This window comes from Carettochelys insculpta, chromosome 30, assembly GCF_033958435.1.
Source record: "Carettochelys insculpta isolate YL-2023 chromosome 30, ASM3395843v1, whole genome shotgun sequence".
NCBI lineage: Eukaryota > Metazoa > Chordata > Testudines > Carettochelyidae > Carettochelys > Carettochelys insculpta.
In genome coordinates this window covers 13,986,651-14,005,983 of record NC_134166.1, presented here as the reverse complement: position 1 = coordinate 14,005,983, position 19,333 = coordinate 13,986,651, and the positions used below count along the sequence as shown (strand labels likewise).

General features: G+C 56.0%; 2 protein-coding genes across 2 annotated transcripts; both read left to right on the top strand.

Moving 5' to 3' along the window:
• Window positions 1-3,075: 3,075 nt before the first annotated feature.
• On the top strand, window positions 3,076-4,194 carry LOC142004067 (chemerin-like receptor 1). The gene has a single exon (XM_074981487.1). The coding sequence runs from the start codon at window positions 3,076-3,078 to the stop codon at window positions 4,192-4,194; it is 1,119 nt and encodes a 372-aa protein (XP_074837588.1).
• Window positions 4,195-13,977: 9,783 nt separating this feature from the next.
• Window positions 13,978-16,505, top strand: LOC142003768 (chemerin-like receptor 1). Its single transcript, XM_074981036.1, has 2 exons — window positions 13,978-14,120; window positions 15,317-16,505. The coding sequence occupies exon 2, from the start codon at window positions 15,358-15,360 to the stop codon at window positions 16,459-16,461; it is 1,104 nt and encodes a 367-aa protein (XP_074837137.1). The 5' UTR covers window positions 13,978-14,120; window positions 15,317-15,357; the 3' UTR covers window positions 16,462-16,505.
• The last annotated feature ends 2,828 nt before the right edge of the window (window positions 16,506-19,333 follow it).

Here is a 19,333-nt window from a genome sequence, read left to right as displayed (position 1 = left end):
CAGACACACACACACATACAGAAGGGCCCATCTCCTCCAGCAGGGGGCACAAGGACACAGACACACACACACACACACACACAGAAGGGCCCATCTCCTCCAGCAGGGGGCACAGACACACAGACACACACACACACACACAGAAGGCCCTGTCTCCTCCAGCAGGGAACGCACAAGCACACACACACACGCACACACACTTCCCACCAATTTTTCCTGCCTCAAACCCAGCCGACACTCCCCACTCACCTGGCCCCCCAAGCCAGCAGGGTAGGTTCCCCTCATGGGCTCAGATTTGAGCCAGCACCCCCTGCCCACACAACCCTTTGCCCCCTGCCCGACCCCTCTGGCTTTACAAATGGCTGGGGTGGTGCAGAGACCCAGCCCCACGGGTCCTGTGGGCAGCTGCCCCGGTCGCTGTATTTCCTGCTGGGGGCCGGCTGGGCCTTGCCCTGCGCCACGTTGGCCTGGACAGCCGGGGCTCCGCTGTGGCCCGAAGGGGTGTGCTCGGCCCGGCCTGGCTCCGGGGCTTGTCCTCGCGCTGCCCCAGGCGGGCGGGAATTCCGCTCAGTTGCCGGCTTTGTTGTCCTGGGCTGGCGGCTTCGCTGGCCACTGTTTGTGTTTCCACGGGCAGCTACGGAGCCATGGCAGCCCCCTGGGCCCGGTGGGGCCAGGATGTGGTCTGAGGGAAGCAGGGGCCACGGGCAGAGCCTGGAGTCCTGCACCCGCCCGCCCAGCCGGAACCACTAGGCAGCACCCCCACTCCAGGGCTGGGCTGGCAGGGGCTGCAGGAAGGGAATGGGGACAGCACAGCCGGGGCGGGGGGGGGGTTGCCATAGCCCTGGTTTGGGGAGGCCTGAGTCACTCGCAGGGGAGATATCAGCTCCGGGGCTGGGGGGAGCAGGTAACAGCCTGGATCCAACTGTCCCTGTGGAGACCTGCTGGGTGGGGGGACTGACGGACGGACGGACATGGCCCCCGCTCGCCTCTTGAGCAGCCCTGCCCCCAAAAGAGCCCCCCACTTCCAGCTGCACCAATGACAGCCGCTCAGCACAGCCCCAGCAATGCCCCAGCACCCCACAAACGCAGCCCGGCCTCAACGCCCTCCCACATCCAGCAAAATCTCCCACCCATTCCAAATACAGCCCCCCAAACCTCCAATCGCAGCCTCATCAGTGTTCCCCTAGGCCTGGCACCCCACAGCCCCACCCCCTGCCGCCTCTAGCACAACCCCCCAATGCCCCACAGCCCCACCCCGTGCTCCCCAAACACAGCCCCCCAGTGCCCCACAGTCCCACCCCCGGCTCCTCTAGCACAGCCCCCCAATGCCCCACAGCCCCACCCCGTGCTCCCCAAACACAGCCCCCCAGTGCCCCACAGTCCCACCCCCGGCTCCTCTAGCGCAGCCCCCCAATGCCCCGCAGCCCCCAGAGATGCTGACTCCAGAATTCCCCAATCCCAGCCCCGCGGCGCCGCCCCCCCCCCACGTGCCAGGACAGCGCAACGCCCCCCGGCCCCGGCCCCGCCCCCGCCCCCGGGCTCTCCGCGGACACTGGGGCAGCGGCCGCGAACGCGCAGCGGAGACTCAGGGACAGGTAACCCCCCTGCCGGGCTGCGCCCCAACCCCTCCCCCCGCCCCCCCGCAGCTCTCCATCACCCAGCTATCCCCAGCCACCCTCCCCGACTATTCCCCCCAGCTCGCCCCAGATCTACACCCTCGCCCTGCCCCACACACCCACTCTGCCCATCTCCCCCACTGCCTCCATCTGCCGGACCCCAGCCCCCCCGACTCTACCGCCTGGTGCATAGACAAAGAGATAGAGGGTGTGGATAGATAGCAGTTCTCCCCCCCCACCCACTCTAATCATTAGCCCCCACTGCCCTCCCAGAGCTAGGGCAGAACCCAGGAGTCCTCATTCCCAATCCACTTGAACTAACCTTTCAGGCCTCACTCCCCTCCCTGAACAGGGCAGAGATCCCAGGAGTCCGGCTCCCTGGTCCCCTCCCGACCATCAGCCCCCACCCCAGCCTTGAGCTGTGGGGAGAACCCAGGAGTCCTGCCCCTCGCCCGTTGCACCAGAGGATCTGACAGCTCCAGAGCTGAGTCCGTGCCAGGCGTCCTTGGGGTGTCCCCTGCACTGCCCTGGGCCAGGGAAGAGCCTGCTGGGGGCAGGGGTTGGATGGGGCCCATCCCACAGAGCCGTCGTGTTCCTGGCTGCTGCTGAGGTTTTAGACCTCAGGATTGTGCTGGCTCAGCCAGAAACCACGGGGCATTGGCCGGGCGCCGGAGCCGGGGACGTGCCAGTCGGATGCGATCACCCAGGTTCCTTGGTACCCTGTGCTTAGACTTCCTGAGCACAGCTGGCCTGGGGGGTGGTGCCTTTCTCCTGCAGGGGGCGCTAGCTCAGATTCACCCCCAGGGCGGGGACTGGCTGGCTGGGGGTGCGGGGGCGCTGGTGCAGCTCGGTGTGAGACGGCCGTGCCAGCTGGCGGCAGGGTTCTGGGTGGCACGGCCACAGGGCAGCACGGTGGCCACACTCCAAGCCCCAAGCTACCCCCCACACCCCACAACCCCCTGCACTGAGCCCCCAACCACTGGCATGACTCCCCACGTCCCACAACCTCCTTGCACTGCTGCCTGCACCCCACACAACCTCCACTCCACATCTCCCTGAGCCCCCCAACTCCCCAAGTCCCCTGCCTCTAGCCACCCCCACCCCACAATCCTGGGCTTTGACGCCTGTACCCCTGCACTCCCCCCACCCCTGCCCTGAGCCCCCACATTTCCAACCCCTGCCGTCAGCCCACCCCCTCCCCTCAACCCACGGCCCTGACCCCCAAGTGAGGGATCTGTGATACAACAGAAATGTACTTTTCTCACAGCCTCGGGGGTACTGGCCCAAATCTGAGCCCATGGGGGGAACCTGCTGCTTGGGGGGCAGGGTGAGCGGGGAGTGGGGCAGGGGCTCTTTCCCTTCCCCTCCAGCCCCACGGTGCGGCCTGGCTGGCTCCGGGGGCAGGGAACAGGGCAGGGGGCCTTTCCCCTCATGACTCCTTTCCTGTGTCTCCGTCAGCATGGCTGACAACGCCTCCTTCTCCTATGACTACGATGGCGACTACGAGGCGGAGGCCAGCTCAGAGGCCAGCACCAGGCTGCGAGGCACCATGCACGTGGTCTCCATGGTGATCTACTCCATCGCCTTCGTGCTGGGGGTGATGGGCAACGGGCTGGTCATCTTCATCACTGGCTTCCGGATGAGGAGGACGGTCAACACCATCTGGTTCCTCAACCTGGCCGTGGCGGACTTTGTCTTCACCTCCTTCCTCCCCCTCAGCGTGGCATACGTGGCCCTGGGCTTCCACTGGCCCTTTGGCCAGGCCCTGTGCAAGATCAACACAGCCGTGGCCTTCCTCAACATGTTCACCAGCGTCTTCCTCCTCACCATCATCAGCGCCGACCGTTGCGTTGCTGTGGCCTGGCCAGTCTGGGCCCAGAACCACCGCTCGCCCCGGCTGGCCTCCCTGGTGGCCTTTGCCGCATGGCTGGCGGCCCTGGCTCTCAGCTGCCCATACGCGGTTTTCCGGGACACCAGGCGCTCCCCCTTCCAGGAGAACATCACCCACTGCTACAACAACTACGCCCTGTCCCGTGGCTTCCAAGGGGAGGAGCTGGCTGGGCTGCAGGAGAGCCGTCACTGGGCCATGGTGCTGACCCGGTTTGCGGCTGGTTTTGTGGTGCCCTTTGCGGTCATCGTGGCCTGCTACGTAGTCATTGCGGCCAAGATGAGGAGGAACCGGCTGGCCCGTTCCGGCCGGCCCTACAGGATCATGGTGGCCGTGGTGGCAGCCTTCTTCTTTTGCTGGCTCCCCTACCACATCTTCTCCTTCCTGGAGGTCTCGGTCACGGCAGTGACGCCCCAGGTCCAGTGGCTGCTGGAGGTGGGAACCCCACTGGCCTCCGGCCTGGCCTGTCTCAACAGCTGCCTCAACCCCCTCCTGTACGTCTTCGTGGGCCGGGACTTCAGGGAGCAGCTTCGGAGCTCGGTGCTGTTGGCCTTCGAGAGCGCCTTCAGCGAGGTCTCCAGCCAGTCCTCTCTCCCGGTCACCCAGGGCAAGGCCAGGACCGAGTGGCTGCTGGTGGGGCGGGGGCCGGGTGGCTTGGGGGGAAAAGTGTGCAGGGCCTTTCCTCTCTAGGGGCGCCGGCTCCCGGCTGGGCGAGGGGGCAGGGAGGGGGATGGGAGGTGGTATCTTCACTCTCCCTCATAGGCCCCAGGATGGGGGAAGTGGCTACTTTAGGGCATAGGTATATAGAACCCAGGCATCCTGGCTCCCAGTCTTTTCTGCTGTAACCACTAGACCCGATTCCCTGTGCAGGGCCGGAGAGAGAACCCAGGAGTCTTGGCTCCCAGCCTCCACTCCCACCCTACAGTGGAGTGTAGGGAACCCAGGAGTCCTGGCTCCCACCCCCCCAGCCACTCCAAGACCCCCACTCCCATCCTAGAGTGAGGGGTAGGGAACCCAGGAGTCCTGGTAATGAGTCATTCCTCATCTGATTGCCTGTATGAAAGAAGCTGGTGGTGACTGGGGGAAGCCACAGATTGCTCCCCGCCTCAGTTTCCCCATCTGTAAAACATGGGAAGCAGCACTAGGTAATCAACTGGGTCATGTTGCTCAGGGGAGGGGATGTGGGGGAAGGGGTGCAATAGGGTCAGAGGATGCGGACCGGAGTCAGTAAGAGAGGGTGGGGGGCAGGGCTTGGGAGAAGGGCAGCAGTGGGGGCAGGGTGCCATGTTCCCGGCATGCTGAACGCTTGGGCAGCCACCCAGGAGAAATTCAAGTGCCGCTCAGCTAATACACAGAGCGCCCACAGCCGGCAGCGTGTGTTTCTACTGGGGGTGCACATCCGTACATGCCTTGGCACATGCAACAAAATTTATTCCACACACGACTGGAGAAAAAATGAGAGGGAACATTGGTGGGGCAGCGTCAGAGCAAGGACAGGAAGGGGCAGGGCTGGGCCATGATCCTCCTCCTCCTGCTACGACCTGTCCATTAAAACTTGCCACTTCCCTTCACGCCTCACGGCTGGTGTTCTGGGAGTGCTGCTGAAGGCTGGAAGACTCAGTATTTGCCAAAGGTAAATGGGATGACCTGGGGCAGGACACGGAGCTCAGGCGAGATAGGGCAGCCGCAGACACAGGATCTGGTTAATAAAGAATTAGAGGAGAGGAACGTAGAGCCAGTCAACCTGGGCTTACGGTCTGTCCTGGAGACCATCCCCGGAGGGCTGAGAAGGGGCTGGTGAAGGGGTGGCCCTCTGAGCTGCATCTGACAATCCTCAGACATCTGAGAGTCGGGGGGCACCTGCCCCGTAACCCCCTTCTCAGCTGGTCGGAAGATCCCCCAGACACCACTGCAAGGCAGAGGCCCCCAGCTCTGCTCCCCAAGTCCAGTAGGTGGAAGTGGGGGCTCCAGGACCCACACGTTAATGGTAAAAGAGCTGCACTTTGGCCACCCCCTCTGAGCCTGGCTGCAGAAGGGGCTAACTGGTAAATCGCGTAGTGACCGGTGCCGGGGGTGGGCACCTGTGGGTGCAGTTCCCGGCCCTACCCATTTAATATCTAATTAGTGACCTGGAAAACCACATCCGAGGGCCAGGACTGCCGTGCGCAGACGCTGCCGGTAATGCGGAGGCCAGGTCAGTGACTGCTCTGGGTCGCTTGGGAAACTGTGCGCAAGGTCCCCATGCGTTTTAACAGGCCCAGACGTCAGCTTGGACGGAGGCTGGCCTGACAGCTTGTGGGGGTGCAGTGTGGGGGCCTGTCCTGGGCCTCTGACCACCACCATGCTGGCTAGTGAGCCGCTGCTGAGCTCCTGGCGTGAATGCACCCAAAAAGCACCAGCCGGCCAAGCGTACAGCAGGGGAACCTCAAGCAGGGGCCATGAGGGGATTTTGGTCCCAATGTGGCAGGAACCCTGCGTCCAATTCTGCTGCCTTTTTCTTCTGCTCTCCTCTGCCTGGATTAGGCCTCAGCTGCAGAACTGGGTCCAGCCCTGGGCCCCACATTTAGCAAAGATGTGGAGAAATTGAAAAAGGTCCAGAGAAGAGCAACAAGAATGAAGAAAGATCTGGAGAACATGAGCGGGGAGGGAAGTCTCCAAGAACTGGGCTTGTTTAGTTTGGCAAAGAGGAGACTGAGAGGGGACATGACAGTGGTTTTCAAGTACCTAAAAGACGGTTACAAGGAGGAGGGAGAAAAATTGTTCTCTTGGGCCTCTGAGGACGGGACAAGGAGCAATAGGCTTAAACGGAAGCCAGGGAGGTTTAGGTTGGACATGAGGAAAAACTTCCTAACTGTCCAGGGGGGTAAGCACTGGAATAAATTGCCTGGGAAGGTTGTGGAATGTCAGTCACTGGAGATATTTAAGAGCAGGTTAGACAGACACCTATCGGGGACAGACTAGAGCAGGGGTGTGCAAACTAGAGGGTGTGTCCCCTTGGGGTGGCGTGAAATTACAAAAGGGGGCACAGGACAATCAGATCCCACCCACGGGGGCTCCTGCTGCCACCCTGCAGCTTCTGTCAGCTCAGGTGGCCTGTGTGTCACTGCTTGTCTCCCTGCCCCTGCAGTCTCCATTTAGAACATAAGAGCGGCCAGACTGGGTCAGACCAAAGGTCCACCCAGCCCAGTAGCCCATCTGCTGACAGTGGCCAGTGCCAGGTGCCCCAGAGGGGGTGGACAAAAGACAATGATCAAGTGATTTGTCTCCTGCCATCCATCTCCAGCCTCTGACAATCAGAGGCCAGGGACACCATTCCTACCCTTGGCTAACAGCCTTTTATGGACCTGACCTCCATGAATGGATCTAGCTCTTTCTTAAATTCTGTTACAGTCCCGGCCTTCACAGGCTCCTCTGGCAAGGAGTTCCACAGGTTAACTATGTGCCGAGTGAAGAACTTTCTTTTATTAGTTTTAAACCTGCTCCCCATTAATTTCATTTGGTGTCCTCTAGTTCTTGTATTATGGGCACAAGTAAATAACTTCTCCTTATTCACCCCCTCCACACCTGCCATAATTTTATATACCTCTCTCATGTCCCCCCTCAGCTTCCTCTTTTCTAAACTGAAAAGTCCCAATTTTTTTAGCCTCTCCTCATATGGGCCCTGTTCCAAGCCCCTAATCATTTTAGTTGCCCTTTTCTGAACCGTGTCCAGTGCCAGGAGATCTTTTTTGAGGTGAGGAGACCACATCTATACACAGTATGCGAGATGTGGGCGTACCATAGATTTATATAGGGGCAGTAAGATACTCCTTGTCTTATTTTCTATACCTTTTTTAATAATACCTAACATCCTCTTTGCCTTTTTGACTGCCTCTGCACACTGCGTGGATGTTTTCAGAGAACTATCCATGATAACTCCAAGATCTCTTTCCTGATTAGTTATAGCTAAATTTCCCATTCCTCTCACCATTGCAGGGGCCTCAGCAGCCTCCCCGCAGCATCTCTAGGCTCAGCCGGCCTATGTTGCGAGCTCTGCCCCATAGGGGTCCACCACCCCCGGGAGTGCCGGAATCATTTCCGGTTTCCCAGCCACTTTTCCTGCATCTCCCAGCCTGACCAAGCTGGGACTCATGGTTGCTGAGCGGGGGTAAGAGATGTGTGCTTTCACCTGGACAGCCACTTGTTTCAGCTTCCCCAGGAGAGTCCAGCCCCCCGCCCCCTTTTTTTAAGTGCAATTGTGTTGATCTTTTGTTTTGTTTCCCTTTCAAAGGCTGCCTGGGAGGGCTGGGGGATTGGGCTCTTTAAACAGCAGGGAGATGATTTTTTTTCCCCCCCAGCTGGAGACAGGCTTTTGACACAGTGAGATAAAGAGCTTTTATGTGTACAAAGCACTCTCCATCTCATTGCAAAATGCGTAATATGGCACTGCTTTTCTGTCTGTGTATTCACATTTATGTACTGATTAATAACGTTTTTTACATTCTACAGACTCATTTTCTTACACATCCTGAAAGGGTTGTGTGGTTTTAGGTGGACATGACTGAAATTTCCATTGGTTTGGATTTTATTAAAGAGGCTGGAGCTAACTGCAGGGATGAGAAGTGGGGGCCCAACATAAAAAGTTGGCTCACTCTGGTCTACACACTGCTGGGTCCTGCCATGAGGGCAGGGACTAGATTCGATGACCCCTCGAGGTCCCTTCCAGTTCGACTGTTCTATGAATTCAAGCAGACGTGGACAAGTCGTGTGGGGGGCAGAGACAAACCACGGGCTGATGAGGGGTTAGAAAACGGCCCCAGAGCGACACACTCAAGGAGTTCAGGCTGGTCAGCTTCACCAATAGTCTCCGAGGGGTCGTCCTGCTAGTCTGGAGCGTCACCACTAACGAGCAGTCCTGGAGCACCCTGGAGACTAACACAGTTATTAGGTCAGGAGTGTTTGTGAGTAAAACCCACTTCTTCAGAGGGGAAAAATGGATTTTTTTAGCTGAGGAAGTGGGTTTTGCCCAGGAAGGCTCAAACTTAACGAAGAGGCTGGTCCAAGGGGACCTGACTAGCGTTCCCTGTAAGCTGAGCACACGAACAGCTGCCCAGCAGAGATTCAGGTGCCACACAATTGATTGGCACAGTGCCCGCAGTGCTTTGTCTTTCTGTTGGTGGTGCACACTGCATGTGCCTCTGCGCATAAAATTTTATTCCACACATGGATGGACAAGATTAGAGGGAAGGTTGGATTTGACCCCTGGCAGTGCCACCATGGGCACCTGAGATGGGCTCTGCGGTCCAGCCAGGGATGATCCAGCACTATACAGAGGCTGGAATGAGTTGGGTTAACAGCACGGGAACCAAGCCCTGAACAATTTCCCAAAGTGGGTGGTGGGTTCTCCATCACTGGCCAGAGGTGCGGGAACGAGCGGTTTGGGGGGCCAGTCTCCAGCCTAGGGCTTGGCCTCCAGCTGCCAGCCCTGCTCCCCGGGACATGACCCTGCTCTCAGCCCCACTTGGGGGTGCAGTCAGGGACAAGGGCTGTGGCTTTCAACACCCCTTGATTAAAAGGGTTCCAGCATCATTGGGGCTGACCATTTTAGCCCCTAGAGCTCTCTGCTCTAGGAAGGAGGTGGGGCAGGTCCTTGGCCTGTGCTAGCCAGGAGGTCCCATGAGACGGTTCACATGGTCCTGCCCAGACATGGGATCCAGGAATTTTACCCTGCAGCATAAAACCTGCGTCCCCTGCAATGTCCTGAGCTGGCAGGCGGCAGCAGCCGTGGGAGGTGCCACCCAGGGGTGTCCGAGCTCCCCCACTGCAGAGATCTGTTGGCGCGGAGGGCACAGAGGAAGGGGAAGGAGCAGCAGAGGAACTCGTGGGGACTTCGTGTCCCTGGCTGGGAAGGGAAATGAGCTGTCGCAACAGGCAGAAGTAGCAGAAGTGCTGGGTGACCTGCCAGGGCCCGAGAGCTCCCGATCGGGTTATCCTCTCCCCCAGCCCCACCTCAATCAGCTCCAGGCTCGGAGAGCCCCCGCCCTCCTCCGCTCTCAGCGGGACATCCCAGAGCAGGGGGTAGAACCCAGGAGTCCTGCTGCCCAGCCATGCCCCCCCCCAGCACTAACCACTAGGCACCACTGCTGTTCCCAGAACCAGGTACTAGGACCCGGCAGGCCCCACTCCCCGCTGTGTTGTGGTAACCAGGCCTGCAAACATGAGCTCGGTTGTGAGACGCGAGCGGAAAATTCCATCGCTGTCACTGCCGCCTCCCTGGGGCGGCAGGTTTGTCAAAATTCACCCCTCCCCCACTCCAACTCCCCCCCCCACCCCCTTCCGCAGCCTCTGAGAGGGGGGCTTGGGTGGGGGCATGGGGTGGTCTTCCAGTCCTGGCACTCTGTGATTCCATGACTCCCAGTTGTTGTGGATTCTGTGCCATTGGACCTGAGTTTTCTACCTGTCAAGAACCATGTGGCGGCAGCACCACCTGCCCCCCCATGCTCCAAGAAGTCAGACACAGGAGTTTTCCTCTGCGTACAACTCTCCTCGACTTAATCCTTACGGCAACTGGCGAAAATCTGAAGAAGTGGGTTTCACCCACAAAAGCTCATTACTTAATAAACAAATTTGTTGGGGTTTAAGGGGCGACAGGGTTTTTTTTCTTTTTTTCTTTTGACAAAACCAGCTGTGCTATGACTACAGGATCTTAGTTTAAAACTTGCCTGAAATATTTTGTTAGTTTATGGCTGCAGCGTATAAAATCGCATCTCGAAAGAAACCTTGCAGAAATATTTAGCCGCACAATCCGAGTATTCAGGTTTCCCCTAAAAAGCCTGGCATTTCAGACATCCTTTTTAAACAAACTCTTCAAAAGCCCCCACCCTGATACAAATACACATTTAAATTTGAATTACTCTACTGCAAAAACTTGCTTCCAAAGTCTTCCTTTCCGTTCTACCCATCCCTACTCTCTTTTCACCGCCCTGTTGAGGATAGCCCTTAAACAGACAACATGGCGGTGCAGTCAGATAACAGAACAAGCCAAACAGTGGTGCCAGATGGCAGAACAAGGAGCAATGGTCTGAAGTTACAGAGCAGGAGGTGGAGGTTGGATATTAGGAAAAACTACTTCCCCAGGAGGGTGGGGAAGCACTGGAATGCGTTGCCTAGAGAGGTGGTGGAATCTCCATCCCTCGAGGTTTTTAAGTCCCGGCTTGACAAGGTCCTGGCTGGGATGACTTAGTGGGGATTGATCCTGCTTGAAGCAGGGGGCTGGACTAGATGACCTCCTGAGGTCCCTTCCAGCCCTAGGATTCTATGATTCTATGAACGTTCCTTTGCTTCCAGATAGCGGGACAAATGAGTTTCACTGTTAGTTACGACTACTCAATGAGCACCAGCATCAGTACCTTCCAAAACCCTTTGTTGTGGCTAAAACCTTTGGAAGCATCTTTTCACATCAACCTAGAGTGAATTTCATAAACCCATCTTGTTATGAAAATCATACCAAATACATTAGTGTTCCCCTTTTCTAAAACCAACAGATTCTGTTATGAACACATTGAACTGCTCTGAATGAGTCATTTCCAAGAATGTCCTCTTCCTGGTGAGTTTATATAGGTAGTGATCTAGAAGGATTGCTGCGTGAAGGGTTAAGAGTCTATTTAGCACATAAAATCAGCTCAGAAGAACCGATGACGCAACTGTAAAAGCGCGAAGGGCTGCATTACGTATTCCAAAATATTTTGTTTAATGTTATATTCAGCAGGACGACTGACTTGCACATCCTACAAAGCTTTTGCAAATAAACCTCGGACAAACTTTAGGTAATATCACAAACCTGTGATTGACAATTTTTATTCCCAAATTTACCGCTTTTAATTAAGTACCTTGTGCATGTCCTGGGCTTCCCAGTCCCATGTACGGTGGAAAACGTGTTCCGTTTTCTTTAGAAAGAGATGTTAGAAGAGTGGTGTTTTCCTTCCAAAGGTCACTTGCTGCATGTGGGTTCAAGGATTTGGCTGGAACGGGTGAGAAGAGAGAGACAGTGGGAGGGTGTGGAGTAATAGAGAGGGGGCCGGGCCCAGAAGGACCAGGGGTGGAGTATTGGAGAGGCCTCACTTGGGGGAGCTCACCCACTGGACAGCAACTACTGCGGGGAGGCTGAGGTTCTGCCTCAGCTGACATCTGCTTCCCCCAGCGGAGCAGAAATCTTGTTACCAGCTAAAAGTCTGTCAGACAAAGGGGCTGTGACTTATTGAATTTCAAAATGAAGATGCAAAGCCGGTGCCTCTGGAAAGCTGGCGACTCACTGAGTTTGTTTCTGCTGCTCCTACTTTACTCTCATTTTTATATGTGGAGTTACAAGTACAGAGGTCCCCCAGTATGTGTGTTTTTGATTTGTGCCTAACTCGCATTAATGCAACTTAAGTGCCAATCGAAAGGGCTCCAGCCTGAAGCTCCCCCAGCTGCGGGAAGCCAGGCGGGCAGAGAGCTGCACTGCTGTGCCTTCTCTGGGGGAAGCCAGGGAGAAGCTGCATCTGGCTCCCAGGCTAGCGGGAGCCAGGAAACTGACCAGCACCGGTGCTGGTCAGTTTCCCGGCTCCCACCAGTGGAGGGGATCTGGGAGCCAGGATGCCACCTGGTCCCTGGCCTTCATCAATTTCCTGGCTCCCCTGCCTTACATGAGAAATTTGACTTACATGGGGGTTCTGAGAACGCAACCCCCATGTCAGTTGAGGCTCTATGGTATTGGCTCTGGGCTTGTATTGGAAACATTAGTTTCTGGGAGTTCGCAATAGGAGGTGTAGCTCTTGCGTGAGAGGGGTGCTAGCCAAATGACGGTGTACTTGATGGACAAAGGGCTGCATCAGATTCCAACCCACAGCTGGGGGATCTGGCTGTGGATGTGAAGCCCAGGAGACAGGCAATGGCTGATTGGCCAAAGAAGGTCATGGACAGGTGACCTGCCCAGGTGACAGGCTCTGTCTCAGAGGTGCTCCCACACAGGGAGAACAATGGAATTCCCTCCACATGGGCAAGGGGATAAAGGGGCCCCTGAGGTTCCTCTGTCTTTGTATTCAGTCCAGCTCATCACTGCAGGAGCAACTGTACTAGGAACTGAGCCTGGAAGGATTCCTGACATGTCCTAACAAACCCTAACAAACGATAAACTCCAGAGATTTTTAGATAGCCGCTTATTCCATCTGCTGCGACCTGCACCCAGAACTTTGCAACTGGCATGCGTAATGCGAGTGGTTTCATAATTTCATTCTCCCCCTGCTTCTTCCTGCTTTTTATTACTCAACCTTTAGGCATTAGATTCTAACGGCCAGGCCCAGCGGCTCTTTTGGGTGAGATCTGAGGGGTTCACAGCCCTGGGGATGTGGCTGCTCCTTGGGGACTGGGAGACCCTGTTTGGATTCTGTGCAATGGGTTTTCATGACCTCTCCCCTGTGTGAGGCGGTTGCTGGCTGTGGCCCAAGGGAAGCCAGAGAGTTGAGGGAATTGCTGGGTGACTCTGGCTGCCACTGGGGGGACAGCTGTGCTCTGTGGGGTGGGTTTGGTGCCTGGTAGTGGAGGACTCTCAGGCTAGGGCTGTATGTAGCCCTGTTGTGAGCAATGTGCCCTGATTTGGCTCTCAGCTGTGCTGGGACAACCCTCCTGTACTACAGTGGAGTGGGGGTGGGGGGCGGGTTCCTTTCCATAACTTGCTGCCTCCCCCTTCCCCCCAGGCACAACCTGGCTTAGAAGTTTACGTGGCAAAAGCGTTTCCTCATCTCCCTCCCAGGTCGTTACCCAAAGGGTAAAAGGTCGTTTGCTGGGGGCACCAGCAGGTTGCTGGCTCTGGGGAGCAAACCCAGAACCCTCTTTAATGTGCTTCAACACTGGGCAGTCTGGGGCTTTGGGGCTCGTTTATTATAAATTAACACAACATCCCCCTCTGCTCTAACCACTAGACACCACTCTCCTCCCACAGCTGGGGATGGAACCCAGGAGCCCTGCCCCCCTGCACCTTCACGCTAGCCACTAGACGTCACTCCCCTCCCAGGGCCGAGGGGAGAAGCCAGGAGTCCTCTTTTCCCACATCCTTCCCTGATCTAAGGCCCTTGCTCTCACAGAGCTGGTGAGACGGCCCCGGAGCCCCAGGTTCCCACCCCCACACATGCCCCCCACACCCCCGTTCTAACTACTAAGACCCCACTCCCTTCTCAGGGCTGGAGAAAGAACCCAGGAGTCCTAGCGCCCAGCCCTCTGCTCTAACCACTAGACACCACTCTCATGGAAGGGCTGGTGAGAGATCCCCAGGAGTCCTGGCTCCCAGCCCCCCACTCTTACCACTAAACCCCCCTCCTGGCTGCTGTCCCACCCCTGAGCAGATGTCAGGGGTTACTTCAGTCTTCTGCTGCTCTGTTGTTGGGGAAGAGGCGCTGCACTTCCTGGGCTGGCCAGTTGCTGTGGATAACGTTGTGCTCATCACGCAATGCGATTCCCTCCCAGGCCCCCAGTGGGTGGAGATCCACTACCCCAGGTGAGCGGACGGGGCCGGCTTCGGAGCAGCTGATCAGCAGGAAGGCCACCCTCACTGAGCCCCACAGACGGCAAAGGAGCTGCACACGCACCGTGAGCAGCCAGAGGTTTGATACTGTGATCAGGTCTCCTCGGTTCTCGTCCTGACTCCGGGCAGGGGAGGTAGGCGGGATCCAGGGGGGCTGGGAGCCAGGACTCCTGGGTTCTCTCCATGACTCAGGCAAGTGGGGTTAGAGTCGGGGGGCAGGGAGCCGGGACTTCTGGAGTTTATCCTGCCTCTGGGTAGGTGCTGGGAGCTAGGACTCCTGGGTTCTCTCTCTGGGTCAGGTAGCTGTGGGTGGGGTTGGAGAGACAGGGATTCGGGCTTCTATTCCCAGCTCTGGGAGGATCTGGGGGGATCTAGGGGTTGAAGTGGTGGAGGCTGGGAGGGGAGTGGGGACCAGTGGGTAGAAGCAGGGTAGTGGGAGCCAGGACTCCTGGGTTCCAGCCCGGCTGCGGGAGGCAGGCACCAGGAGTTTGGGCGATATCTCCCCTTCGGGAGTGCACAGGCTTGCATCTGGCACTCTCAGAAGAGGAAGTGGCTGTGGTGGTGGTGGTTTGACCTCTTCCCCTGCATAACAAAAGCCCTGGGTTGGGACATCCCCGGGGGAAGTGGCTGGAGGCTATGTGCAAGCAACTGATGTTGGACAGAGGGTGCAGAAGGAACGGCTGCACTACGAGCTTGGTGCCCATAGGAGGAGGCAGAGCGGGATTGGGCCAGCGTCCAGCTGCCGGGTTTGCTGAATCACTCGCCAGAGACTTTCTCTCAGCCCTGCCTCTCCCTCCCGGCCGCCAGCCACTCCTCAGGCAAACCTAGCTCTCCACATGGAGGCAGGGCTGGGGTGGGGGGCTGAGCCAGGACATTTCAGTCCCAGGGAGATGCTGCCTCTCAGGAGGAACCTGCTGGGTTTATGGCTGTGGCTACCACCACACTCTATCCCAGAGCCAGGGATCCCGGCAGCTGGCCCTCGCTGGGCAAAACCACCAGTAATGGAACCCAGGAGTCCTGACCAGCCTACCTCTCTCCCCTCCTGGCGACTGGGAGAGAAGGAAGGTAATTTACTGGTCAGGGACTAGGGGAGAGTCTCGATCGCCTTCCTCTGTCGTCTTTGCTCACGTTTCTCACTGAGTGTAAATGTGGCGTGAGGGAACACAGGACTCCCGCGTTTCTTTGGCCCTGGGTGGCATTCTCTGCAAGGTGCTGGCTGGTTGGGAGGTTGCCAAGGGAGATAACTAATGGGGTGGTTGTGTTGGTGTGTCACAGGTGGAGAAGGAGGTAGGACAGAGAGATCTGAGGACGCCTCCATGGCTGCGAATGGCACCTGGCTCCCCACAACTTCCTTGGAAGTCTTCTCCCCCACTTATGATGATTACTACAGTGACAATAGCGAAGGCCAGGAGAATGAGGCCCAGAAGCAAGCGCTCTTGAGGAGCATGCATGTGCTCACCATGGTGATCTACTCCATCGCCTTCGTGCTGGGGGTAACGGGCAACGGGCTGGTCATCTTCGTCACCGGCTTCCGGATGAAGAGGACGGTCAACACCGTCTGGTTCCTCAACCTGGCCGTGGCCGACTTCATCTTCACCTTCTTCCTCCCCTTCAGTGTGGCCTACACAGCCCTGGGCTTCCACTGGCCCTTTGGGTTGTCATTGTGTAAGATCAACAGCGGTTTGGCCTTCCTCAACCTTTATGCCAGCGTTTACCTTCTCATGGTCATCAGCATAGACCGCTGCATCTCTGTGGTGCTCCCGGTGTGGGCCCAAAACCACCGCACGCCTCGCCTGGCCCTCCTCGTGGCCTTGGCCGTGTGGGTCGTGGCTTTGGCCATGTGTTCCCCAAATTTCTACTTCCGCCACACAGCACCCTCCCCGTTCAACAAGAACATCATTAACTGCTACAATAATTTTGACACCGCCCAGAAAGGGGCCACCAAGGAGGAGAGATACAGGGTTATGAACTTAAACCACCGGGCCATGATCATCACCCGTTTTGTCTTAGGTTTCCTCATCCCCTTTTCTGTCATTGTTGGCTGCTACAGTGCCATCTTGATCAGGCTAAGGAGGAACCATCTTGCCCAGTCCAGTAAGCCCTTCAAGGTCATCGCTGCTGTGATTGTGACTTTCTTCCTCTGCTGGTTCCCCTACCATGTCTTCTCCTTCCTAGAGATGAACCGGTCGTCCAGCCTGGAGACAGCACTCATTATTGGCCTGCCCTTGACCTCCAGCCTGGCTTTCATCAACAGCTGCCTCAACCCCATCCTCTACGTTTTCATGGGCCAGGACTTCAAGGAGAAGCTGCGCCGGTCCCTCTTCTCTGCCTTCGAAACTGCCTTCACCGAGGAGGCTGCCAACACCACGACCAACACCAAGAGCAAATCCACCCTAGAGATGGACTCCAACGCCATGTAGGCGCTGTGCCTCAGGTGAAAGCTGGAAACCTCCACTGTCTTCCTCGTGGATCTGTTTCGGTGAGCAGATGCTTCTCCACAGATGGATAGATGACAACAGAGAAGGAAATACGATCCCAGGGTGGTCAGGTTGGAGCCTCCACTCTCGGTGAAGCATTCCAGAGCTGCACCACCCTCCTTCTGAAATAGTTTTTCTGAATATCCAGCTTCCACCTCCTGCTCTGTAACGTGAGCCCGTTGCTCCTTGTTCTTGAGAGCAGCCTCTCTCCACGCTATGCAGAGCCACCTTTCAGGAAGATGAAGGCTGCTGTCAAGTCTTCTCTTCTGCAAACTACATAGGCCCAAAGCCCTCAGCCTCTCCTCACAGGTCACGTGCTCCAGCCCCTTAATGATTTTTGTTGCCCTCCGCTGGACCTGATCCAATGCCCATAGCTTGAATAACCATAACCTGAATGCATCTAATGATACATTTCCCTTGTACTTACACCTCTATGGCTGATTTGGTGACGGTCAGAATATTTTTGATTTTATTCCAATTGCCTGGGAGCCATCTCCCCTCTGGGTCCTTCTCCCTGTGGTCCAGAGACAAAAGCCCCAAGAACTGCAATTGTTCTCAGTTTAAACAGAATTACTTCACTCCCATTGGTTCCTCTGGGATTCGGGTTACGACAAGAAGATTAACCCCCTTCTCTGCACTCATTCACAACAGCTTCCAACTGGAGAGATTTGGTCTTCAGAGGGACTTTTGTTTGGTCTCTGAGAACACTCACAAATGCCTCCTTAGTAGCGTCTTGCTCAGTTTCTTAATAACCAGAGTTATTGGAAGCTTCAGCTGCACAAAATATAATGCCAGGGATGGCAGATCCTTGGGGCTGGGAATTGTGCGTTTGACTGGGAGGCTGAGACGAGGTAACAGAGGCAGCTGAGCTGTGGAGAAGAAGGATTCAGATGTCTTCATTTTTTAAAAAGAGGACTTCTCAGTAAGGGGTGAATTGGTCACCATGGCAGGGGGCGGTTTGCTGCAGGGGAGTTGTAGTGGGTGGGGGTTGATCAACAGTCTCATGAGTGTGTTGTAAGTAAAAGTTATTTGGAACTAGAGATCTGGGATGAGAGTGGAGTTTAGTGGTTAGAGCAGGGGCGACTGGGAGCCAGGACTCATAGAATCGTAGAATCCTAGGGCTGGAAGGGACCTCAGGAGGTCATCTAGTCCAGCCTCCTGCTTCAAGCTGAATCAACCCCAACTAATACTAAAAGCGCTCCGATACTCAACCCCAACTAAGTCATCCCAGCCAGGACCCTGTCAAGCTGAGACTTAAAAACCCCTAGGGATGGAGAATCCACCACCTCTCTAGGCAATGCATTCCAGTGCTTCACCACCCGCCTGGGGAAGTAGTTTTTCCTAATATCCAACCTCCACCTCCCCTTCTTTATCTTAAGACGATCACTCCTTGTTCTGCCATCTGACACCACTGAGAACAGCTTCTCTCCATCCCCTTTAGAGCTCCCCTGCAGGAAGTTGAAGGCTGCTATTAAACTACCTCTTAGTCTTCTCTTCTGTAAACTAAACAAGCCCAAATCTTCCAGCCCCTCCTCATAGGTCTCGTGCTCCAGACCTTTAAATGTTTTTGTTGCCCTCCGCTGAACCTGCTCCAGCAAATCCACATCCTGTTATACTGGGGGCCCAAAACTGGACACAATATTCCAGATGTGGCCTCACCAGTGCCGAATAGAGGGGAATAACCACTTCTCTAGATCTGCTCTCAGTGCTCCTCCTAATGCATCCCAGTGTGCCATTAGCCTTCCTGGCTACAAGGGCACACTGTTTACTCATCTCCAGCCTTTCATCCACCATAACCCCTGGGTCCCTTTCCATCATACTGCTGCTGAGCCAGTCGGTCTCCAGCCTATAACAATGCTTGGGATTCTTCTGCCCTAGATGCAGGACTCTACACTTCTCCTTGTTGAACCGCATCAGATTTCTTTTGGCCCAGTCCTCCAATTTATCCAGGTCACTCTGGATTCTCTCTGTACCCTCCAACAAATCTACCTCTACCCCTAGCTTTGTGTCATCCGCAAACTTGTGAAGGGTGCAATCCAGTCCCTCATCCAGGTTATTAATAAAGATATTGGACAACACCAGCCCCAGAACCGAGCCTTGCAGCACTCCACTTGAATCTGGACCTCCATCTAGATATTGAACCATTGACTACTACCCGTTGGACCCGACTGTCAAGCCAGCTTTCTGTCCATCTTATAATCCAAGGATCCAAACCATATTTCCTTAACTTATGGGCAAGAATGTTGTAGGAGACTATATCAAAAGCTTTGCTGAAGTGAAGGTATGTCACATCCACTGACTTCCCCATGTCCACAGAGCTTGTTACCTCGTCATAGAAGCTAATCAGATCGGTCAGACATGACTTGCCCTTGGTGAATCCATGTTGGCTGCTTTTGATCACTTTCTCCTCTTCCAAATGCTCCAAAATGGATTCCTTAAGGATCCCCTCCATTATTTTCCCAGGGATGGAGGTAAGGTTGACTGGTCTACAGTTCCCTGGATTGTCCTTTCCTTTTTTAAAGATGGGCTCTACGTTTGCCTTCTTCCAGTCATCTGGGATCTCTCCCGCTCTCCAAAAGTCTTCAAAGATAATGGCCAAAGGCTTGGCAATGACACCTGCCAATTCCCTCAGTACCCTTGGGTGCATTAAATCAAGACCCATGGATCTGTGCACATCTAGTTTTTCTAGATAGCTCAGAACTTGTTCCTTCCCCACAGATGGCTGCCCTCCACCTTCCCGCACTGCATTGTGTAGCACCGTCATGTGGGAGTTCATCCTTGAAGACTGAGGCAAAAAAAGCATTGAGTACTTCAG